At 51.2% G+C, this 24,532-nt stretch overlaps 1 protein-coding gene across 1 annotated transcript; it reads left to right on the top strand.

Moving 5' to 3' along the window:
- The first annotated feature begins 751 nt into the window (after window positions 1-751).
- On the top strand, window positions 752-24,532 carry She (Src homology 2 domain containing E). Its single transcript, XM_004667221.2, has 6 exons — window positions 752-1,387; window positions 5,218-5,344; window positions 17,035-17,328; window positions 19,447-19,603; window positions 20,305-20,424; window positions 22,941-24,532. Exons 1-6 carry the CDS (start codon window positions 752-754, stop codon window positions 23,125-23,127), a joined length of 1,521 nt encoding a protein of 506 aa, XP_004667278.2. The 3' UTR covers window positions 23,128-24,532.

The following is a 24,532-nucleotide window of genomic DNA, read 5'->3' as shown; positions in this document are numbered from 1 at the left end:
GGGCGGGGCCGGGAAAGGCCACGCCCCTAGGCTCGCTGGCCCGGGTCGGGGTCCCTTCCTAGGTCGCTCGCTACCCGTCACCCCCACCCCAAAGACAGAGTCGCGTTTGCAGCAACGGTGCGGTGCCCCGGCCCCGACGGGTCAGCCTGCGACCGAGGAGGCTCACGCGCTCGCGGGGGCGAGGCTGGCACGTGCAGCCGCCGCCGCCCCCTTCCCTCCGGGGCGCGACCACACCCCGACCCCACCCCACCCCCCACCTCCCCATCCATCCCCCCCCACCCCCGGAGGCGGTCAGCCCGGCTCGGGGCGGGAGGTGGCCGGGGGCTGGAAGGCGCCATTGCGGAGGGGCGGGGCATCCGTCCGTCTGTCGTGTGTCCGTCCGGCCGGCCGGCGCTGCACCAGGGAACACTCCCGCCTCGGCCCGTTGGCGTCGCTTCGAAGTCCCCGGGAGCGCGTGGACGGGAGCAGCCGAGGGGTGTCCAGCTCTCCGGGACAAAGCGGAGGGAAGCGCCGCCCCCCCCCCCGCGGCATCCCGAGCCCGGGCGGGGTCCCCGGGCCTCCACGTCCAGTCCCTGTGGCCGTCGGTGTCCGCAGCGGCCAGCCAGCGCCCTCCCCGTTCCACCCCCTCCCCGAGGCACACATCGAGGGTTGCGGGGACCCCACCCTGCCGAGCATCGACGACGACGACGACGGTCGCCCGCGGCCCCGGGGGCGCACGGAGCCGGGCCCTCCAGCGCGCCAGCCCCGGGGAATGCAGTGGCCCCCGGCCCCGGGCGCCGCCTCGCCTCGGGGTCTCTGCTGGGCATCCTCGCTCGTTCGCCGTACGGCCTCGAAGCTCCCGCACCCGGCCGGCCTGGACCTCCTGATGGCCGCCAAGTGGTTCAAGGAGTTCCCCTTGAACTTGAAGACCGCGACCGAGCGGGCCAGGCCCGGGGCCGGCGGGGCCAGCGGCAAGCTGCGCAAGAACTCCGAGGCCGGAGGCGCGGTGCCCACCCCGGGCAAGGGCCGCAAGAACTCGGCCGTGGAACTGGGCAGCGGTGGCAGGGCGCTCAGCGGGCCCCCCAGGGACAGCCGGCTGTCCAGGGACAGCCTGCAGGGTCTGATCCAAGCGGCGGCGGGCAAGGGCCGGAAGAACTCCCGGGCCACCGACGAGGACCCCCACCGCGGAGCGGCCAAGAGCTCGGGCTGCAGCACCTACATCAGCCGACTCATCAAGGTGGACACCCAGGAGAAGAACGGCAAGAGCGGCTACCCCGCCGCCCTCGGGGGCAGCAGCAGCAGCAGCAGCACCAGCAGCAGCAGCAGCTCTTCTTCCTCGGCGTCCTCCTCTCCCTCCTCCCTGGGCCCCGAGCTGGACAAGGGCAAGATGGTAAAACAGCAAGACACGGTAAGAAAACAGGCTCACAAGCCGGGCGTGGTGCCACATGTCCTTAATCCCAGCACCGGGGAGGGCAGAGGTAGGAGGATCGCTGTGAGTTCGAGGTTACCCTGAGACTGTATGGTGAATTCCAGGTCAGCCTGGGTCTCCCTACCTTGAAAACAACCGAACTAAACCAAATCAGAAAGGAAAGAAAGAAGGGGAGAGGGAAGAGAAGGAAGAAAGGAAGGAAGGAAGGAGGGGGAGAAGAAAGGAAGAAAAGTCTCCTCCAGACGGCCCTTCTAGTTGCCAGGGCAATGCACAAGCCTGTTGAACACCCTGGCTTCAGAGAAAGTGAAGAGGAGCTTGCTAAGGTCCCTCCCCTGCAATCATTCTGATTCCTCAGTGACCCTTTAAAATCACTAGGCTTGGGTGGGAGCGATAGGCTAGCAGTTAAGACATTTGTCTCCCAAGCCTGAGGACCCAGGTTCGATTCTCCAGTACCCATGTAAAGCCAGATGCACAAGGTGGCACATGTTTCTGGAGTTCATTTGCAGTGACTAGATACCCTAGCATGCCTATATTCTCATATTCATATCCCCCCTCTCTGCCTCTTTCTCTCAAATAAAATAAAACTACTTAAAATCATTAGAAGTGTTGGGCATGGTGGCGCACGCCTTTAATCCCAGGCAGAGGTAGGAGGATCGCCATGAGTTCCAGGACACCCTGAGTCGACATAGTGAATTCCAGGTCAGCCTGAGCTAGAGTGAGACCCTACCTCGTAAAACAAAACAAAACAAAAAATCCTGAAAAGTCCCTGTCCAGTGTTGGAGAGCTCTGCAGTCTATTCATAAAGTTCTTAGTATTGTTAGTGGTGCAGAAGAGTAACTGAACAAGTTGTTTCCCTTGTTAAATTTGAGCCTTTAAGGCAGGTGCGATGGCCCACATCTGCAGTCCTAGCACCTGGGAGGCTGAAGGAGGGGAGGGGAAAGTTCCAAGCCAGTCGACTAGGCTTGAAACCACCATGGAGTATGAGGTAAAGAGATCCTGTCTGAAAGAAAGACAGAAAGAGAGAGAGGAAGAGACAGAGAGAAAGAAAGAAAGAAAGAAAAGAAAAGAAAAGAAAAGAAAAGAGAAGGGAGGGAGGGAGGGAGGGAGGGAGGGAGGGAGGGAGAGAGAAGTAAAGAAAGAAAGAGAAAGAAAGAAATGAAGGAAGAGAAAGAGAGAGAGAAAGAAAGGGGGGCTGAAAAGATGGATTAGTGCTGAAGGTGCCTGTCTGCAAAGCCAGAGGACCCAGGTTCAGTTCCCCAGGACCCACATAAACCAGATGCACGAGATGGCACATGCGTCTGGAGTTCGTTTGCAATGGCCGGAGGCCCTGGTGTACCCATTCTCTCTCTCTGCTCTCTCTCTCTCTCTCTCTCTCAAATAAGTAAGTAAGAATAAATTTTTAAAAATTACAAACAGAAAAAAAAAAAAACTGGTCCTTTATAGGTGCCGTTACTTGAATTTTGACTTTCAGTCTGAGCCGAAGGAACTGTCCATCCTGGCTGGCTGTGTCAGTGTGGGTTCCCCCCCCCCCCCGTAGAAATTGGGGGGAGGGCATCTCGGCACCACAGCCATACAGGGGAAAGCCCACGGGGCACTGGGGGATGTGGAGGAGACAGACCGTGACGAGGAAATGCTCTTGAGGAAATTACAGATCAGCGGAGAAGGTGCTTCCTGCGTCTTAGTCACCCCGCGGTTTCTGGGTGCTGTCCAGCGCGGGAAAGGCTCCGGACCCGTGAGCAGACTCCCTGTCTGCCAGGATCAGCTGGTTTGGTTTGCTTTTTCTCTCCTGTGTCACTGGGGGAAAGAGAAGAGCTTCAGCTGAGATTTGAGACTCCAGTCCAGGCGAGGCCTCCCCGTTAGGAGACTTCTAAGTTTTCTTCGGCCAGGCTCTAAAAGCAGCTGCCTACCTGCACAGGGTCAGGAGCTGCTCATGCCGTGCCGCGTGGATCGTGCACATCTGTTCACGATGCCAGGCTCAGGGCCACAGAAGTGCGGGCAACGAAGCCACTTCGTGTGTGATTCAGTGGCATGCCTCGCCCCTGGGCGCCTTAGAGCCAAGGACTGACCGTCCCATCCGGTCTTCCTTACTACGTCTTTCTTTTTCACTCCTTTCAGATTACATTTTTTTCTTTTCTTTCCTTTTCTTCTTCTTTTGTTTGTGTTTTGAGGTAGGGTCTCACTCTAGCCCAGGCTGACCTGGAATTCACTCTGTAGTCTCAGGGTGGCGTCGAACTCAACGGCGATCCTCCTACCTCTGCCTCCTGAGTGCTGGGATTAAAGGCATGCGTCACCACGCCCGGCTCCTTACTGCGCCTTTCAACTGCAGTACATGTAGTGGCCAGTCCAGGAGGATGAGGATGGGCCAGCAGTGAGAGGGGTAACCAGTGACCTCTGTAGTGGTTGCATAGCTATTTCCATAGCTGTCACTTTTGTGTTGTTTGTTTGGTTGTTTTTCAAGGCACCTAGTGTTTTTGGAATGACAGTGATTTTTTTTTTTCTTTCCCCCAAATAGGGTCTCCCTCAAACCCAGGCTGACCTGGACTTCACTATGTAGTCTCAAGCTCTCTGCCTCCCACCTGGTTTCCACAGTGATTCTTCTAAATATTTTATTTTATTTTATTTTATTTGTTTATTTGTTTATTTGAGAGCGACAGACAGAGAAAGAGGCAGATAGAGAGAGAGAGAGAGAATGGGTGTGCCAGGGCTTCCAGCCACTGCAAACGAACTCCAGACACGTGTGCCCCCTGTGCATCTGGCTAATGTGGGTCCTGGGGAATCGAGCCTCGAACTGGAGTCCTCAGGCCTCACAGGCAAGCACTTAACCACTAAGCCATCTCTTCAGCCCTCCACAGTGATTCTTAACCACAGATGCCTTGTGGGTGGATCGCCATGAGTTCGAGGCCAGCCTGAGACTACGTAGTGAATTCTAGGTCAGCCCGGGCTAGAGTGAGACCCTACCTCGAAAAACAAAACCCCAACTGATCTGTAGGCTAGGGTTTATCTTGCCAGTGAACTGAGGAACTTAGAACCCCTGGGGTGCTGCTTATTGCTGACCCATTTCTCTTTGGAGCTCTTATATAGATTCCTTGAGAACAGGAAGTGGGTCTTGGGTTCATTCAACTCCCTCATGGCACTCTGGGCAGTGCTGGCAGATGACAGGCTCACTAGGACTGTGTTGCTCACCAGTGCTGATGCATGGTACAGCAGTTCATCTCGTGCAGTAAGCCACAGACACCCCCACTCCCCACCACCCACCAATGCCACTTCTAACCCTTCACTTCCCACCACTGCCCATGCCGCCTTTGACCCGCAAAGGTTTCATTGCTTAGAGAGAGACAGGAAGTTAAAAAAGCCTTGAGGATATGTTTTTTAAATTTTTTTTTTTTTTTTTTTTTGATGAAGCTGGGCGTGGTGGTGCCGGCCTTTAATCCCAGCACTCTGGAGGCAGAGGTAGGAGGATCACCATGAGTTTGAGGCCACCCTGAGATTACATAGTGAATTCCATGTCAGCCTGGACTAGAGTGAAACCCTACCTCCTCCAAAACCCAAAAAAAAAAAAAGAAAGAAAGAAAGAAAAAAAGAAAGAAAGAAAATTTGTTGATGAATCATTTCAAATCAGTTACAATACCAAAAAATAAAAAATAAAAAGATGCCCAACTGAGAGACATGATCAGTCGCAGCATTTCTGGGACTGCTGAGACATTTTGATTCTCTTCAGATCCGTAGGAGATTTCAGTAGCCATTTTGACACCATTGCTATTTTGGTATCTGGTCATCTTTGGCAACTGTCTTTTCTTGTTGTTGCCCAGGTTATCATTCTGGAAGATTACGCTGACCCTTATGATGCCAAACGGACAAAGGGCCAAAGAGATGCAGAGAGAGTAGGCGAAAATGACGGCTACATGGAACCCTACGACGCCCAGCAAATGATCACAGGTTTGTGACTGGGTTCTGCTTAATTCGGACAGAAATCTCACTCTCATTTGGAGCGTTAGAAAAGTAGCAACCAGAGAATATTTGAAAGAGAACAAGTGATTGAACCAGATCTTGCTAACTGGAGCAAACAGAAGTTAAGCCCAAATCGAAGGACAAATGATCTTAACTTCTTATTTTTTGGTTTTTCGAGGTAGGGTCTCACTCCAGCTCAGGCTGACCTGGAATTCACTATGGAGTCTCAGGGTGGTCTTGAACTCACAGCGATCCTCCTACCTCTGCCTCCCGAGTACTGGGATTAAAGGCGTGCGCCACCACGCCCGGCTCTTAAAATTTTTTGCTCATTTTTATTTATTTATTTGAGAGCGACAGACAGGGAGAGAAAGAGGCAGAGAGAGAGAGAATGGAAGCAGCAGGGCCTCCAGCCACTGCAAACAAACTCAGCGCTCCCATGGGCATCTGGCTAATGTGGGTCCTGGGGAATCGAGCCTCGGACCAGGGTCCTTAGGCTTCACAGGCAAGTGCTTAACTGCTAGGCCATCTCTCCAGCCCTTGGTCTTAACTTCTTTACAGTATGTTTTTTGCGGGGGAAGGTTGGTGAGGTAGGGTCTCACTGTAGCCCAGTGACCTGGAATTCACTATGTATTCTCAGGGAGGCCTCAAACTCATGGCGATCCTCCTACTTCTGCCTTCCGAGTGTTGGGATTAAAGATGTGTGCCACCACACCTGGCAAGTTTTATGGTTTTGATGTTTTAGGTTTTCCTAATTCTGTACAAGATGGCTCTTGGGGGCTTGTGGATTTGCTCAGTGTGTGGTCTTCTGTTTTTAAGGTTGTTGATGTGCAGTACGTTGGTCACATCCAAAGCATGGACATCCACAGTGGGAGTCATTCCTCAGTAGCAAGAGACAAAGACTTTTACTTAAACAAAAATTCCCAAAGGTCACATGACCCTCTTTATTGTGGTAGGTGGTTTCAAGTGCTATATCACTACAACAAAACAATTACTAAAGAACCATTGTCCTTCACCACCAGTATTGCAGGCCGGTCACTGAAAACCAAAGTAAACTCACTTTTCAAGTCAGAGTCGTTCCAATTTGTGAACTAAGCACTCTGTCATTTTGGGGGTCAGACTTTTCCTTTTACTTACAGTTCTCTCTCAGAGTGGATGAAAGCAGCACTTAGTCAAAGCAACATAATCTTGTTATTCAGATGTATTTTCAAATTGTCAACTGTTGAGCTAATTTTCCTTCAACATCCATCATGAAAAAACGTGGTTTCTAAGTGCGGATTCAGGGGAGTCGTGTTGGAGTGTCATGGGTGTCGTGGTCGGCAAAGGCAGAACTGGTTACTTATTAAAGACCGTTGTGTTGAAATGGACCGAAGTTGGGGTGCTCAGGCTGGGTGAACTGCTCCTGCACAGAGGTGAGCCGAGGGCTCCCCCCTGGCAGGGCCGGGACCTGCGGGGAATGTCTGAGCTTCAGGAGAGCTGGGCGCAGGTTCCTGCTTCTCTGCTCACAGAGATAAGGGACCGCTGTGGGGAGGGTGTGCCCTGGCCAGCCTATGACCGCGTAGGTCAGTGGAGTGTGACCTCTTAATGAAATCCGTGAATGAAAGGAAGTGAGAACGAATTAGTCAGTTTTAAAAAATATCAGAGACTTAAAAGAAATTAGAGAAAGGATTGACTTTTTCATACAAACAAGGAAAAGGTTTTTCGTTTTTAAAAATCTTTTTATTTTATTTATTTTAATATATTTTATTCATTTATTTGAGAGACAGAAAGAAGCAGAGAGAGAGAGAGAATGGGTGCATCAGGGCCTCTAATAGTTGCAAATGAACTCCAGCTGCATGTGCCACCTCAAGCATTTGGCTTTACCTACGTGGGTCCTGAGGAGTCAAACCTGGGTCCTTAGACTTTGCAAGCAAGTGCTTTAACCACTAAGCCATCTCTCCAGCCCTTCTTCGTCTTTCCTTTTTTAAAGTCAGGCGTGGTGATACACTCCTTTAATCCCAGCACTGGAGAGGCAGAGTCTGTAGGAGGATCACCGTGAGTTCTGAGCTAGAGTGAGACCCTACCTCGAAAAAAAAGAAAAGGAAAGAAAGAAAGAGTCAAAATTTGGCCATAGGTGGTGGCTTATGCTTATAATCCCAGCTCTTATAGGAGGCTGAGGCAGGAGGATCTTGAATTCAAGGCTGGCCTGGGCTAGGCATTTTGATGCCAACGTTAGATAAATATAATAACATTTAGAATTTGAGTATTTGACTAAGTTCCCAACTGTGTTTTGGGGGAAGAGGCTGCAATGTGTATAGAGTGTGTGTGTGTGTGTGAGAGAGAGAGAGAGAGAGAAAGCAGTTCTCTAGTCTCTGCTCTGGGCTTTGGAGATTCAAACTCGAGTGGTCCCAGGCCCTCATGCCCTGTGCAGGAAGCACACTTAGCCACAGAGCCGTTTGAACAGCCCCTGAGCTCTGTTTTAAACAGTGTGTGAAGCTGGGTGTGGTGGCCTTTAATCCCAGCACTCTAGGAGGATCGCTGTGAGTTTGAGGCCACCCTGAGATTTACATAGTGAATCCCAGGTCAGCCTGGGCTAGAGTGAAACCCTATCTTGAAAACACCAAAAAAAGAGAAAAAAAAAAAGTCTCATAGACGACACAGCTGGACTGAATAACAGGAAGTGAGTTATCGGAAAGTGGAAATAAAAGATTTGCTACTAGTTGGATTTTTTTTTTTAACCTTTTACTTTTAAAAATTCAGTTTGGCCGGGCGTGGAGGCGCACGCTTTTAATCCCAGCGCTGGGGAGGCCGAGGTAGGAGGGTGCCCTGAGTCTGAGGCCATCCTGAGACTACAGAGTGAGTTCCAGGTCAGCCTGGGCTAGTGTGAAACCCTACCTCGAAAAACCAAAAATTAAAAATAAAAATTCAGTTTGCTTCCTTGTATGTTTGGCTGTCAAGTGCAGGTTCACAGATTTTCCTGCTTTCTGGTTCATGGTGTGTTGGGGGAAGGGCTTACACCATGCTAGGCAAGCTTTACCTCTGAGCTCTATCCTCAGCGCCAGAAACAGTCCATGTTTTCTGAGAATGTTTGGGTTGCTGGTTTGCCGGGCATTTGGTAGGATGGGGTAAGGACTTAGCAAGTGAGCATGGCCTAACTATGGAGAACAGCTCGTTTTGCCCTATGCTGCCCTTTTCCCACCTGCGAAGCGGGAACAACTCACCTGTTGTAAACAGTATCTTGGGGCTGAGGATGTAGCTAAACAGCAGAGTTTTTGCGTAACATACATGAAGCCCTGGGTTTGATTCCCAGTACTGTAAAAATAAATAAAGATCTTTTATTTTATTTTATTTTTAATTTTTTTTTTTCAAGGTAGGGTCTCACTCTAGCTCAGGCTGGCCTCAAACTCATGGTGATCCTCCTACCTCTGCCTCTGAGTGCTGGGATTAAAGGTGTGCCCCAGTGAATGCAGTATCTTGTGCATATAGAGTGTACTGTCTGTATTGCCTCTCTGGATACACAGGAAACAAAACAAGTGTGCTCCCTGCCCTTGGACCTCAGAACCAAAGGGAAAACAGACCCAACCCTAGTCAAGAAAATAAGTCACTGGAAGACATGACAGGTAGCCGGCCATGGTAACTCGCAGCTGTAATCCCAATACCTGAGGGGCTGAGACAGGAGAATTGCTACAAATTCAAGGTCAGCCTGGCCTACAGAGTGGAACCATCTAGAAAAAATAAAAGTAAAAAGACAGGCCGGGGAGGAGGGCAAACATTTTATAAGTTAGGCATTTCCAAATAAATTCTCACTGGGATTTACCCAGAGGATTATTCATAAAAAGATTTGGTTATAAGTAGAAGGCAATTTCAGCTCCTACCTGTTGCTTTTCTGCTCAATTAACAGAAACATTTCAGCTCAGTGATGGATGGAAATATTCTAAGTAATTTAGTAGCATTCATTTTAGCTGCCAAACTGAAACTTCTCACTGGGCAAGCCTTCAGAGGTCCTAAGACCGCGGCCCGTTGGCATGGGGACCCTGTCCACACACGTTGCTATACCAATACAGCTTGATGGTTCACTAGGTGCCAAACTTGTCAAACGACCTTATTGCAGCCTGCAACAGTTGTATAAAGCCAGGGTCTGTTACACAATGGGAAGCTGGGTTCAGAAATATGATATCATTTGTCCTGTGGTTTAAGTATCTTGTTCTTGCTTCCAAATTGGTTTGCCTCAAGTCATTTCATAAAGAGAACCTCCGTGTTAGGGTCTGCATTTTAAAACCTGTTACAGAAAAGAATATACATGAAGTCTTGCAGCCATGTGTGGTGGCACACTCCTTTAATCCCAGCACTCGGGAGACAGAGGTAGGGGGACTGCTGTGAGTTCGAAGCCACCCTGAGACTACATAGTGAGTTCCAGATCAGCCTGAGCTATAGTGAGATCCTGCATCAAAAAGGGGGGGAGGGCTGGAGAGATGGCTTAGCTGTTATGCGCTTGCCTGTGAAGCCTAAGGACCCCGGTTCGAGGCTTGATTCCCCAGGACCCATGTAAGTCAGATGTACAAGGTGGCACATGCATCTGCAGTTCGTTTGCAGTGACTAGAGGCCCTAGTGCGCCCATTCTCTCCCTCTCTCCCTCTCTCTCTCTCTCTCTCTCTCTCTTTTTCAAATAAATAAAAATAAACAAAATTAGAAAAACAAACATAAGGACTTGCCTTTTCCCCTGGTGCTAGAGAGATTGAACCATGGCCTCACACCTGCTAGCAAGCATCCTACCATTAACTTACATACCGCCCAGGTAAGGTTTGTCTCTTCTTGTTAAATTTCAGAGTTTCTGTATCCCACTTGCTTTAGTCCAAATATTTAGATTTATCTTATAAGAAAATACTAACGTTAAGACTGGAGGTGACTCAGTGGGTAAAATTTGCCATGCAAGTAGGAGGACCAGAGTGTGGTCCCACAGCATCCAAAATGCCGGCTAGATGTGGTGGCCGCCTGAAGTCCAGTCTTTGGGAGGTGGAGACAGGGCCACCGGGCAACCTGGCTGGCTAGACTGGCTGGAGCCCACGAGCTCCGGGTTGAAGTAGACACCATATGTTTCTGTAAAATAAAGCGGAGAGCCGGGCCGCGGTGGCGCACACCTTTAATCCCAGCACTCGGGAGGCAGACAGAGGAGGATCGCTGTGAGTTCGAGACCAGCCTGAGACCAATCGGTATAGTGAATTTTGTTTAAATGGTAGCAACATCATTAGGTGTGATGCGAACTGGGGGCCGAGGAGGGGAAATTTCCAGCCAGTTAGGCTTCATACCAGACCGGGGCCATTTTCATCTGCGTGGGGCAGGCTGCAAAAGCAGTGTTTATCCCCGTCCCTCCGGCTCTGCCGTCTGCCACCGTGAATGGCCCCTTTCGGCAGCCAGGGCGTAGCTTCCTCTGGCCACTTCCTCCTTCTCAGCTCGCTTCCTCTTGGAGCCGGCTGGCCCGCCGGGGCCGCTCTCCCTGCTGGAAGGGTCGGCCTGCAGCCTGCCATTGTTTCTGTTTCTATGGTGCCTCAGGTTGGGGGGCAGCCAGGTGTTAGAATGAACTGGAGGGTGGCTCCTCTTCAAGGTTCTCTCCGGCCCCCACCACCAATTAAACACTATTTCAAAATATGACAATACAGAATTTTCCCAAAGGAAGGCACATCGCCAACTGCATGGTTTCCAGCCGGAGCCAGGAGTAGCTGAGGTCGGGGGGGGGGGGGCCCGGGAGTGAGCCCCACCGCAAAGGACAACCTGCAAACACTTGTAGAGAACAAGATGCCAGTCACAGTGCCCCTCTGAGTGCAAGCTTCTTGAAATTGTCCTGTGAGCAGGGCTCCGACCTTAAGGTCGCAAATCAGCCTTCCTCTTTGGTTTCATATGGTTCCCCTCGGGGCACAAATAAAGCCCACGTTGTGGGGGAGACTTTCCAGGCGAAGCGTTAGAAGTTCTGATCAGAAACCTAAAATTTTAAATTCGTCCTTTGAGTTCCACTGTGTGTTCAGCCTCCTTCTTCTTCTTCTTTACAAAATTCCCTTTTTTAAAAAAAGTAATAAACTGGGCGTGGTGGCGCACGCCTTTAATCCCAGCACTCGGGAGGCAGAGGTAGATGGATCGCCGTGAGTTCAAGGCCACCCTGAGACTCCATAGTGAATTCCGGGTCAGCCTTGGCTAGAGTGAGACCCTACCTTGAAAAAAAAAAAAAAAAAAAAGAAGTAATAAAATGCCAGCCTTATCTTAGTTCGGCTAAGAACAGAGTATGTTTTTGTTTCTTGTTCTCCGTAGCTCCATTTCAAATAAACAATGGAGAAAAAAAGTTGTGGAGTTGAGATTCAAGAGGCAAGGCAGGGGCTGGAGAGATGGCTTGGTGGTTAAGGTGCCTGCCTGCAAAGTCAAAGGACCCCGGTTCAATTCCCCAGGACCCACGAAAGCCAGCTGCACAAGGAGGTGCATGTGTCTGGAGTGTTCGTTTGCAGTGGCTGGAGGCCCTGACGTGCCCATTCTCTCTCTCTCACACGCTCTGCCTCTTTCCCTCTCTCAAATAAATTTATATATATAACTTTTTAAATCAAAAATAAAAGGCAAATGATGCAGCTCTGGCCTGGCCTGGGGTGAGCAGGCAGTCCCCTGCTCACATCCATGGTTCCATGTTGTGATGTGGGTACTATTGTTTCCATGTCTCCTTGGGGATGGGACCAAGATCCAGTAGAGATTAGGATCCCCCCCCCAATACTAGGCAGTGAGATGAGATTCCATGAAGTATGGGAATGTCCTCAGCTTTAGCTGGGAATATTCCCATCTGACTGCCAGACTGGATCCCAGGCCCATGGCGTCAGGGTCTGTGGAGGCGAGGCCTGTTTAGGCCTTGCAGTGAGTGTAACAGGGATCCTAACCCAGAACAGGAGAAATCTCCCTGGAGAAATGAAAGTTTGCCTTTGAAATTTAGGGTCCTGAGCCAGGTAGAGTGGTTAAGTCATTTGCCAGCAAAGCCAAAGGACCCTGGTTCAATTCCACAGGACCCACGTTAGCCAGATGCACAAGGGGGCGCGTGAATTTGGAGTTCATTTGCAGTGGCTGGAGGCCCTGGCGTGTCCATTCTCTCTCTCTACCTCTTTCTTTTTCTCTCTTTCTCTCAAATAAATCAATAATATATGTGTGTGTGTGTGTGTGTGTGTGTGTGTGTGTGTGTGTGTGTATGTATTTAAAGTGGTCCCAGTGCTCGGGAGGCAGAGGTAGGAGGATCGCCGTGAGTTCAAGGCCACCCTGAGACTACATAGTGAATTCCAGGTCAGCCTGGACTAGACTGAAACCCTACCTCGAAAAACCAAAAGTAAAAAAAAAAAAATGTGTAAGACAAGAGTGGGAGGGGACACGCGTAGCAACTGACCAGCTCTGGAGGTGACCAGAGGCGCAATGGCAGGACATTCACCTCCCCAGAAGGCTGTGCCGAGTTAGGCTCGGGTGGACTGGGAGACCCGGACCCTGGTCCACACGGTGCAGTGTTCAGGGCGTTTCAGACGAGCTGAGCATGGGCTCATGGGAGACGGGGGCAGGATGGCAGAAGTGCAGGTGGCAGTGACGTGTAGTGATGCGGTCAGAACCCTCACATTCGGCACGGAGCTGCTCTGGCTTTGGACGTGGAAGTTGAGTGCCCGCGAGGTGTTAAGAAGTGGCCTGCACACACCGGGCGTGGTGGCGCGCGCCTTTAACCCCAGCACTGGGGAGGTAGAGGTAGGAGGATCGTCATGAGTTCGAGGCCACCCTGAGACTACAGAGTGAGCCCCTACCTCGAAAAACCAAAAAAAAATTAAAAAGTAGTCTGCAGAAGTTCCTCACGGACCTGTGGAGGACGGTGGGCAGACCACCAGTGTGAAGCTGCTGCTGGTCAGTGCTGCCGTTTCTGATGGCCATCCTTACTCAAGTCACCTCCAGCTCAGTTCGCTACGGCTTCTTGGCCCCAGGCTCTCCATCCTGGCACGGTGTCAACTCCATCCCACAGTGGATGGCTAGTTAGCTGGCATCCGGCTGTTTCTCCCAGCTCATTTCCGTGCTTCAGTGCAGGCCCGACCTGTCTCCTTTGCTGCACCCTGTTTGCTCGTTTGGGCTGTCTTCCGGGTGAATTACAGATACTATTGGTGTTCCTTGTTAAAAAAAAAAAAAAAAAAAAAATTAAAATGGCTGGGCATGGTGGCACACGCCTTTAATCCTAGCACTTGGGAGGCAGAGGTAGGAGGATCGCTGTGAGTTCAAGGCCACCCTGAGACTACAGAGAGAATTCCAGGTCAGCCTGGGCTAGAGTGAAATCTACCTCAAAAAATAAATAAATAAAATGGCTCTTGGGGCTGAGATGACTGCTCAATAGTTAAAGGTGGTTGCTTGCAAAGCCTTTGAGCCCAGGTTTGATTTCCTAGCACCCATGTAAAGCCAGATGCACAAAGTGACACATGCATCTGGAGTTTCTTTGCAGTAGCATGAGGCCGTGGAACACCAATATGTTCTGTCTCTCCCATAAATAAAAAGATACTTCAAAAAAAAGCTGATCCTGGGCTGGAGAGATGGCTTAGCAGTTAAGTGCTTGCTTGTGAAGCCTGAGGACCCTGGTTCAAGGCTCGATTCCCCAGGGCCCATGTAAGCCAGATGCACACAGTAGCACATGCATTAGGATTTCGTTTGCAGTGGCTGGAGGTCCTGATGTGCCCATTGTCTCTCTCTTTCTCTCTGCCTCTTTCTCTGTTTGTCTGTCTGTCGCTCTCAAATAAAAATAAACAAAAATAATTTTTAAAAAAATGATCCTTCAGGGATGGAGAGCTTGCTTAGCAGTTAAGGCACTTACCTACAAGGCCAAAGGACCCAAGTTTGATTCCCCAGGACCCATGTAAGACAGATGCACGAGGTGGCACATGTATCTGGAGTTGGTTTGCAGTGGCTGAAGGCCCTGGCATGCCCATTCTCTTTCTCTCTCTTTCAAATAAAGGAATATTTTTACTTGGTCCTTCAGGACTGGAGAGATGGCTCAGATGTTAAAGACACTTGCTTGCAAAGCCTGATGGCCTGGGTTTGATTCCCCAGCACTCCCATAAAGCCAGATGCACAAAGTGGCTCATGCATCCGGAGTTCATTTGCAGTGGCAAGAGGCCCTTGTGCGCCCATTATCTTTTCCTCACTCTCCCCTTCTTTCTCTCTCTCTCTCTGCTTGCAAATAAATAAAAGTGTGTGTGTGTGTGTGTGTGTGTGTGTGTTAATGGTCCTTCATTGCACCCAGAATAATCCAATTGTCCTTGCTTTTTTTGGTTTTTCAAGGTAGGGTCTTACTCTAGTTCAGGCTGACCTGGAATTCACTCTGTAGTCTCAGGCTGGCCTCAAACTCACAGCGATCCTCCTACCTCTGCCTCTTGAGTGCTGGGATTAACGTGTGCGCCACCACGTCCGGCTGTGTCCTTGCTTTTAAGACCAGCCTAGCTTCCCCTGGCTGGCCTACTTTGCCAGCTAGGGTCTTCCTCCTCCTCTCTGGCCTTCCACCCTTTATAAACTTTTCTCTCTGCTCCTGGCATGGACATGGGCCATTTGTGTTTCCCACCTCGCTGTCTTCACTCACGCAGCTTTCCCCACTGGAAACGACCTCCTGTCAGAGTGAACTTGCCTTCCAGTTCTCTCTCACGTGGAGTCGATCCAGCTGTGGGGGAAAGAGCGTGAGTTCAGTACCCAGCTTCCTGCTTTTGGCTCCAGGCTCTGCCGCTTAAGGACTTGGGTCATTTCCTTAAGCTCTCTCCACTTCACATTTCTCTAATGTTGGGGGAATACAGTATCCGTCTCAGAGTGATTATGAAAATGACAGTATTCAGGATAGCACTTAACACATGGATAAATGTTATAGAACAGTTGCTGTTGTTTTCCACCATAACACCTGATTTTTATTTTATTTTATTTGTTTGAGAGAGAAAGAGAACGGGTGCACCAGGGCCTTCAGCCACTGAAGACAAACTCCAGACACATGCGCCACCTTGTGCATCTGGCTTACGTGGGTCCTGGGGAATTGAACCAGGGTCCTTTGGCTCTGCAGGCAAACGCCCAACCACTAAGCCCTCACTCCAGCCCAGCACCTCTTTTACTTGGCTTAACCCTACGTTTATGACCCTTGGTATCTTTTGTGAATGTGTCTGCCTTCTCCCGCTGTACTGATTGTCTAGAAGTCAAAAACTCTTAATACAAATAGCTGCCCTGGTGTATTTGGAACAATGCTTTCAATATTGACTGATTAATTGAGGCAGAATCTCATTGTAGCCTAGGCTGACCTGGAACTCGCTGTAACCTACGACTAGTCTTGAACTCACCCTCCTACCTCAGCTTCCCAGTGATTGCTGAGATTAAAGTCATGAATGAGTCTGCTACACTTTGCTGATTTTTATCAATATATTTTGATCTGGGCTTCCTATCAGGATGTAAAAACTGATGTTGGAGCCGGGCGTGGTGGCACACACCTTGAATCCCAGCACTCAGGAGGCAGAGGTAGGAGGATCCCCATGATGTCAAGACCACCCTAAGACTACGTAGTCAATTCCAGGTCATCCTGGGCTAGAGTGAGATCCTACCTCAAAAAAAAAACAAAAAAAAAAACCTGATATGGGATGGGGGGATGGCTCAGTGGATGAAGTACTTGCTGTCCAAGATGTACTGCCAGGGGCTGGAGAGATGGCTTAGTGGTTAAGGTGTTTGCCTGCAAAGCCAAAGGACCCAGGCTCGATTCCCCAGAACCCATGTTAGTCAGATGCACAAGGTGGTGCATTATGTCTGGAGTTCGTCTGCAGTGGCTGGAGGCTCTGGTGCACCCATTGTCTCTCTCTTTCCCTTTCCCTCTTTCTGTCAAATAAATAAAAATATTTTTTTTAATTTGCCAAAAATTATATATAATAAAAGATGAAGTGCCAGAGCTTGAGCCTGATCCTATGTAAAGAGCCAAAAGTTGGACTGGGGAGCCGGTTCAGCAGTTAAAGGCCCCTGCTTGCAAAGTCTGCCAGTCTAGATTCGATTCTCCAGTACCCATGTAAAGCCAGATACACAAGTGGAGCATCTGGAGGGCATTTGCAGCAGCAAGAGTTCCTGGCGTGCCCGTACTTACTATCTCTTTGCAAACGAGTATTTTTCTTTTTTGGGGTTTTCAAGGTAGGGTCTCATTCTAGCCCAGGCTGACCTGAAATTCACTATGGAATCTCAGGGTGACTTCAAACTCACAGCGATCCTCCTACCTCTGCCTCCTGAGTGCTGGGATTAAAGGTGTGCACCACCACGCCCGGCGTAAACGAGTCTTTTTCTAAAAGCTGAAAGCCTTGGTGCCGTTCTGTAATCCTCGCACGCTGACTGTGAGAGGTGGAGACAGGAGAATTTCCCAGAAGCCAGAGCAGAGCAAAGAACAGCAGAGCAAGGAGCCCGCTCAAATGAGGTGGCGAAAGCTGATCTCAAAAGTTGTCCCCTTGAAGCGGGTCGTGGTGGCGCCCACCTTCAATCCCAGCACTCGGGAGGCGGAGGTAGGAGGATCGCCGTGAGTTCGAGGCCACCCTGAGACTCCACAGTGAATTCCAGGTCAGCCTGGGCTAGAGCGAGGCCCTACCTGGACTTCTGGAGCATCCTGCTGCCATCAGCCAGGTTAAGGGTAACCTTGGCCTCAGGTGTTCTCGGTGCCTGTCTTTCAGAAATCAGACGCCGGGGTTCCAAAGACCCGCTGGTGAAAGCTCTCCAGCTCCTGGAGGGTCCGAGCGAGCCGGGGGAGAGTGGCCCAAAGGCTGAGGCTGCGGCCAAGAGACGGAGCTCCAAGGAGCTGCTGGGGAGGCCGCCCGGGCTCCACGACGCGGCCTACGAGCCCGCAGAGGCCAAGGCGCGGCCGGCGGACAGCCACAGCCGGCTGCCCGAGGACGACGAGCGGCCGGCGGCCGAGTACGAGCAGCCCTGGGAATGGAAGAGGGAGCAGATCGCGCGGGCGCTGTCAGGTGAGGCTGCCCGCCCGGGCCTTTCCTTCCCGGCGCCGCCGGCTCGCCGCGGCCCGCAGCGCCCCAGCGCATCGCCGTGCATGTCACAGTGCATGCTTACATGTGTGCGGCATACGTGTTGAGGAAGGAGCAAAGTGGGGCGATTGATGTACCTGCCATGCAGCCTGAGCTCCCTCGGATGGGACACCCCAAGAACGTTCTAGAAATCTAGACTGTGCGGGAGGAGGGTGCTGAAGAAATGGCTCAGCCGCTAAGACCCTGGCCTGCGGAGCTTAAGGACCCAGGTTTGATGCCCAGTACCCATGAAATCCCGATGAATATGGGGGAGCATGTGTCTTGGAGCGTGTGTGCAGTGGCTAGAGGCCCTGGCGCCCCCATTCTCTCTCTGCATCTTCCTTGGTCTCACATAAACTGTGTGTGTGTGTTTTTCGAGGTAGGGTCTCACTCTAGCCCAGGCTGACCTGGAGTTCTCTATGTAGTCTCAGGGTGGCCTTGAACTCATGATGATCCTCCTACCTCTGCCTCCAAATTCTGGGATTAAAGGCGTGCGCCACTACACCCAGCTAACAAACTACTTTTTTTAAAAAAAATTTTGTTGTTATTTTATTTATTTTAGAGCGACAGACAGAAAGAGGCAGAGATAGAGAGAGAGAATGGGCGCGCCAGGGCCTCCAGCCACTGCAAACGAACTCCAGACGCGTGTGCCCCCTTGTGCATCTGGCTAACGTGGGTCCTGGGGAATCGAGCCTCAAACCGGGGTCCTTAGGCTTCACAGGCAAGCGTTTAACTGCTAAGCCATCTCTCCAGCCCACAAAATATTTTAATAAGAAGGAAACAGTTGGGGGAGCACTGGAGTGGAACTCCTGAAGTCTTGCTGCAGGCAAATGACCCCACCACAGGCAAGCTTATGGGACATTGAAAGGTGGGCACGTGCGCACACACACACACACACCCCATACAGCATACATGCACACACAGAAACAAAAAAAATTACTCCAGACATTCTGAAAAGGACTCATTAAATGTAACTATGTTTAGCGTTTTTTTTTTTTAATATTCTTATTTATTTATTTGAGACAGAGAAAGAAGCAAACAGACAGAGGGAGAGTGCATGTATGTGTGTGTGGGGGGGAGCGCCAGGGCCTTTTGCCACTGTATGTGACACTTTGTGCATCTGACTTTTATGTGGATACTAGGGAACTGAACTTGGGCCAGCAGGCTTTGGAAGCAAGTGCCTTTAACCACTGAGCCATCTCTCCAGCCATACGTTTAGTCTTTTTGTTGTTGTTGTTGTTGTTGCTTTAGTTTTTGTTTTTTGAGGTAGGGTTTCGCTCCAGCCCAGGCTGACCTGGAATTCAGTATATAGTCTCAGGGTGGCCCTGAACTCAAGGCAATCCACCTATCTCTGCCTCTCAGGCGCTGGGATTAAAGGCATGCACCACCATGCCTGGCCTAGCCCTTTAAAGATCTCTAGTTTTGGGACTGAGGAGATGGCTCACCAATTAAAGGCATCTGCTTAAAAAGCTTCATGGCCTCCAGCACCCACGAAAAAGCTACATGCTCATACACACAAGGGGTGCACGCGTCTGAAGTTCAATTGCAGTGGCTGGAGGCCCTGGTGCACCAATTCATGCTCTCTCTGTCTCTCACACACACACACACAAAGGGGAGGGGCTGGAGAGATGGCTTAGCAATTAAGGTGCTTGCCTGCAAAGCCTGAGGACCCAGGTTCAACTCTCCAGGTCCCACGTAAGCCACAGATGCACAAGGTGGCGCATGCATCTGGAGTTTGTTTGCAGTGGCTGGAGGCCCTGGTGCGCCCATTCTCTCTCCCTCTCTCTGTCTCAAATAAATAAATAATTTTTTTTTTAAGTCCAGTCTGTTGGGCTTGCCTCAAAAAAAAAAAAAAAAAATCCTTGCCAAAATACATGAAAGTGGTTTCCACTCATGTTCTGAGCATGTTCAGGATAGTGAGATCAGGTAGCAGACAGCCATGCCTGTGGGAGCTTGGTTGGGGGGGGGGGGAATGCGTACAGAGAGGGTGTCCCTTGGAAGCTTGCGTGGACGTGGCCGGCGGGCGCCCGTGGCCTCTGATGCTAAATGGCCTCTTCCTTCCAGTCCAGTTTGAAGGGTCTGAGCGGCCGGGCAGCAGGGAGGAGCCCGCGAGGCAGCACCACCGGCAGAAGAGCTGGACCCAGAAGATCCTGAAGCCCGCGCTGGCAGACCACGGCGAGGGCGAGAAGGTGGACCCGGGGCTGCCTCTGGAGAAGCAGCCGTGAGTCTCCCCGCTGGGCCCCGTGACCGCCCCACGCAGCGCGGGGCATCGCGGCGCGGGTCATGGTGGCGCGGGGTGTTGAAGCGCGTGGCATGGTGGCGCGGGGCATCGCGGCGCGGGGCATGGTGGCGCGGGGCGTCGAGGTGCGGGGCATCGAGTTGCGGGGCATGGTGGTGCGGGGCGTCGAGGTGCGGGGCATCGAGTTGCGGGGCATGGTGGCGCGGGGCATCGTGGCATGTGGCATGGTGGCGCGGGGCATCGCGGCGTGGGGCATCGAAGCGTGGGGCATCGTGGCCCGCTCTCGCCTGGCGCGATCGCTCTCACCGTGCCTATTTGTCTGGGTGGGCAAGGCTTCTTCCTGAAACCCCATCCTCCAAACCTGGTGCCTCTGTGCCCACAAGGAAGAGGGTCTGCGTCCCAGGAGCCGTGTTTTCCGCCTCGTTCTCCCGCACGGAGGGCGGGGTGGAGGGGGCCTTTTCAAATGCCACTGGCCCCGCTGACATGTTCCTGCCCCCATGGAAAGGCCCCGGGACCCAGGGCCGCCGAGCTCTGCGTGGGTCTGTGCCCAAGTGTGAGGTGCACCCGGCTCCGGCTGTTGAGCTTCTGCCAGAAGCGCGGTTCAAACCCCTCTGGACGGGGCGGTGCCCGGCGCAGCGTAGCGTGGCGGCGCTCATGCCCCTTCTCTCGCTCTGCCCGTTCAGCTGGTATCACGGCGCCATCACCCGGGCCGAGGCCGAGAGTCGACTGCAGCCCTGCAAGGAGGCGGGTTTCTTGGTGCGGAACAGCGAGTCTGGGAACAGCAGGTATTCCATCGCCCTCAGGTGAGCGGAGCGCCCGGCCTGGGGGGCTTGGGTGGAAAGGGAAGGTGGGGGTGAGAAAAGTCAACAAAGGTGTAGGTTGGCAGGGGCGTATTGCCAGGAAGTGAAATGCATGTTTTTGCCTGAGCAACAGACGCTGAAGTGCTGTGTTAGGTGGCAGACTGAATTTGAGAGGAAGGCCCTGGTATTTTGTGTGTCATGATGGCCCTACTTCATTATTGTACATTAGTCAACTTCTGTATTATATTACTGTAACGAGAGCAAAATGTGGTATATTTCTCTACATTTCTTTCTACCTAGCCTAGAGAAATACAGACCGTACCCCATAACAATTACCTAATCTGGAGTATGGCCTCTTAGTAAAGATATAACCCTGATTAAAAAGAAAAAAACAAAACAAAACATAGTAGCTGGGTGTGGTGATGCACACCTTTAATCCCAGCACTCGGGAGGCAGAGGTAGGAGGACCACTGTGAGTTCGAGGCCACCCTGAGACTACATAGTGAGTTCCAGGTCAGCCGGGGCTAGAGTGAGAATCTACCTCGAAAAACAAAACAAAACAAAACAAAGTAATAATAATGTCTTGGGTTAGGGCTGTAGCTCCGTGGTAGAGTGCCCGCAGTGGTAGAGGTTTTGCTGCAACTAAAATAATAGAAATAAGAAAGAATAACTTAGCCGGGCGTGGTGGCGCATGCCTCTAATCCCAGCACTTGGGAGGCAGAGGTAGGAGGATCTCTGTGAGTTCAAGGCCACCCTGAGACTACAGAGTTAATTCCAGGTCAGCCTGGACCAGAGTGAGACCCTACCTCGAAAAACCAAAAAAAAAAAAAAAGAAAGAATAACTTGCCGGGCATGGTGGCGCATGCCTCTAATCCCAGCACTCGGGAGGAAGAGGTCCGAGGCCACCCTGAGTATACAGAGTGAATTCCAGGTCAGCCTGGGCTAGAGTGAGACCCTACCTTAATTTTTTTTTTTTAAATTTAGTTATTTGCAAGTAGAGACAGACAGAAAGGAGAAAGAGAGGGAGAGAATGGGCACACCAGGGCCTCCAGCCCCTGCAAACGAACTCCATATGCACGTGCCGCCACCTCGTGCATCTGGCTTTACGTGGGTCCTGGGGAATCAAACCCTGGTTGTTAGGCTTTGAAGGCAAGCGTCTTAACCACTGAGGCATCTCTGCAGCCCTTTTAGTTTTGTTTTTCTGTTTTTTCGACGTAGGGTCTCACTCTGGCCCAGGCTGCCTTGGAGTTCACTACGGAGTCTCAGGCTGGCCTTGCACTCATGGCGATCTTCCTACCTGTCTCCCAGAGTGCTGGGATTAAAGGCGTGAGCCACCACGCCCGGCTCCACGTCTGCCTTTTGGGACAGGGTCTCACCATGCTGGCCTCAAATTTGCAGTGTTCCTCCTGACACCCATGTGCTGGTGTGACAGAGTCGTGCCCAGCCTCAGTTATGCCTTTAGTCCGTAGCACTAGGGACCATAGACGCCAGCTGCAAGCTTGAAACCAGCCTCTTCCTGCAGCTCCCGGTCCAACTGTGCAGAGAAAACTCACTTTTGCCCGATGGGCCCTGGCGCTCTGTGTGTCATGGAAACTGGCGGCTCTGAGTTCAGAGGCAGGTTGGAGGATCATTGTCAGAAGCGGCTCAGCACTTCCTTCCTGAGGAAGCTGAGCCCAGCAGCTGAGACAATTAGGCTGGAGGTGGGGGTGGGGGGGCCCCGGGGCAACTCGGCTCAGAAAGTGGGATAGGCCGCCCTGCAGACAATAGCAGGAACAGCTACTGTGCTCCCGAAATTGGTGCCGGCGGGTTAAATCTTTGAGCCTTCAGCGCCAACTGTCATTATATGAACCGGGAATGGTCTTTGGTGGGGTTGGGACGGGTGACAGACAGGACAGTGTATTATGACCGGGTTCCCTTTGGGGAAAGTAGAGAGGCGAGAGTAACCTTGCATATTCTTTCTTTTTAATTTTAACTTGTTTTATCATTGACACCTTCCACAATGATGGAGAATGAACTATGGTAGTCCCCTTCCCCCACGCCCTGTCTGCGGTTCAACTCCCCTCCCCGCCGTATCTCCTCCCCCCTTTTATCTTGATGTCATCTTTTCCTCCTATTATGCTGGCCTTGTGTAGGCAGTGCCAGGCCCCTCGAGGTCGTGGATTTCCAAGCCATTTTGTGTCTGGAATCGTGTGTTCTTGTAACGGTGAGGAGGTTGCACTGAGACCTTACTGTGGAAGCTCTCTCTTCAGTTTACACACTATCCCCCCCCCCCCACTCTAGAGGGTGTTCAGCTCTGATGACTGCAGTGTCATGAGGATAAACAAGTCATGGCTGCATTTAGGCTGCAGGATGTCCGAGCTCTCGTATATGTGTGTGTGGGGAACAATTCCAGGAACGGACGAGTGCCCATCCACCTATTGTGAATCCAGCTGCCAGTGTTCTCAGTGGGGACCCCTCTGCTCACTCATTCATGCCTCCTCCTTGATGCTTTGTGTGTTGTTGTTGTTGTTTTGCGCCAGGACCAGCCAGGGCTGCGTCCACATTATAGTGGCTCAGACGAAAGACAGCAAGTACACGCTGGACCAGACGAGCGCCGGGTTCGACAGCATCCCCGAGGTGGTACACTACTACTCCAGCGAAAAGCTGCCTTTCAAAGGGGCAGAGCACATGACTCTTCTGCACCCCGTGCACAGCAAGCTCCACTGAGGTCCCGCCCGGGAGAGCCCCGGGGCCCTGGCACCCGAGGGGGCATCAAGCACCCAGCCAGCGTCTGGGTGGGCAAGGTGGACCCGCCGCTTCTGAAGTCAGCCGTTCTGTGCTCTTGCACCCGTTCTGGGCCGCGGTTTCTGGCCTGTCTTTTCTCCCCTTGCTGCGTGGCTGTGCTGGACGAAAGCCCCCGGGCCCACCGCGGCCTGCTCCTCTGTGGGCTGTGGACGGCAGTGCGAGCTCAGGGCCAGTGGGGCTGTCCAGCAGCGAGCCAGGTGTCCCCGGAGTCCCTGCCCTCGCCCACCAGCGTGCGGGCTGGAAGAGGGTGCCACGTCAACGCGCCCACCCCAGCAGAGTGGGACCACGCGAAAATGTGAACGCGGGGCAAGAAAGTCGTCGTCCTCTCACCAGTCCTCCCTCAGCTCCGACCTCCACGCGGATTCACACCGTTAGGGCTTTGGCAAAAGGATTATTTTGTCAGCTTTTTTCTAAGAGAAGTTTTTTTTTTGTTTTTTTTCTTCCTCTTCTTGGTTTCTGTAAACGTCCTCATCATTTTTCAGGCAACAAGTAATAGAAAGAAAAATGAAAAAGATGATGTCCCAGAAAAAGAACCACCAGTATAATGAAGCATTGACATCTTCCTTCCTTGTAATTCTGAATTTTGAAATAAAACGTGCCCCGATGATTACATTTCTGAATTATAAAAACCAAAGCTCCTCACAGCTCAGCAGCTGTTTTGTCACTGGCTAAGCTTCACTTTTGTTTTCTGCCTGTGCATTTTAGTTGCCATGGAGTCATCCTTATCTCTCCAAAATTAGATTGGCTTTGTATTTTTAGTAATTTTAAAGAAAACAAAACTCTGAGATCTAATTGTATGAACTGGGTCACTACTTTGCAGAGGTTTTTTTTGTTTGTTTGTTTTTTCTGTACAGCGCAGACCAATTTACATTATGTACAAGTATTTCCAAAGCTACTGAGGTGGTCACTACTGTTGCTTAAGATATTTTAAATTAAGTTATCATATTTTTTTATCTTTATGATTTACTGTGAACTGACATCACCAGTTTATTGTTAAAACCCCATGGAAATGGCACCACTGTGACATGGATAACTGTGGCTGAGCTGAATGGCTGTTTCTGGCTCTGGGGTTTGTAAATTTAGTTCTCAAAATTGGTTGAGATGAAAATGTGCTGTCAGCAGTGAAAAGTTAGCTTTTGTAACTTATTTCAAATACACACACACACACACAAAATGGTAACTTGGTTGATTACTTACAAAAACATATCTTCCCACTCAGAATTCATCTCACTGAGAATTAGAGATCAGGACTTTTTTTTTTTTTTTCCGTGAAGATTTTAATCAAAGGGTTGTGTGACCTGTCATTTTAAAGCCAAGAAGAACCTTT

Source organism: Jaculus jaculus, chromosome 19 (assembly GCF_020740685.1).
Source record: "Jaculus jaculus isolate mJacJac1 chromosome 19, mJacJac1.mat.Y.cur, whole genome shotgun sequence".
Taxonomy (NCBI): Eukaryota; Metazoa; Chordata; class Mammalia; order Rodentia; family Dipodidae; genus Jaculus; species Jaculus jaculus.
Note: the sequence above shows the minus strand (reverse complement) of the source record. Positions and strands in the feature narration are given on the sequence as shown.

What these genes read in the sequence shown, in the direction of transcription:
- She (XM_004667221.2), top strand. Translation starts at nt 752, where the DNA reads ATGCAGTGGCCCCCGGCCCCGGGCGCCGCCTCGCCTCGGGGTCTCTGC. An exon ending in CTGCCTCTGGAGAAGCAGCC is followed by an intron (nt 19,604 to 20,304) that starts GTGAGTCTCCCC and finishes CTGCCCGTTCAG; the next exon opens with CTGGTATCACGGCGCCATCA. An exon ending in AGGTATTCCATCGCCCTCAG is followed by an intron (nt 20,425 to 22,940) that starts GTGAGCGGAGCG and finishes GTTTTGCGCCAG; the next exon opens with GACCAGCCAGGGCTGCGTCC.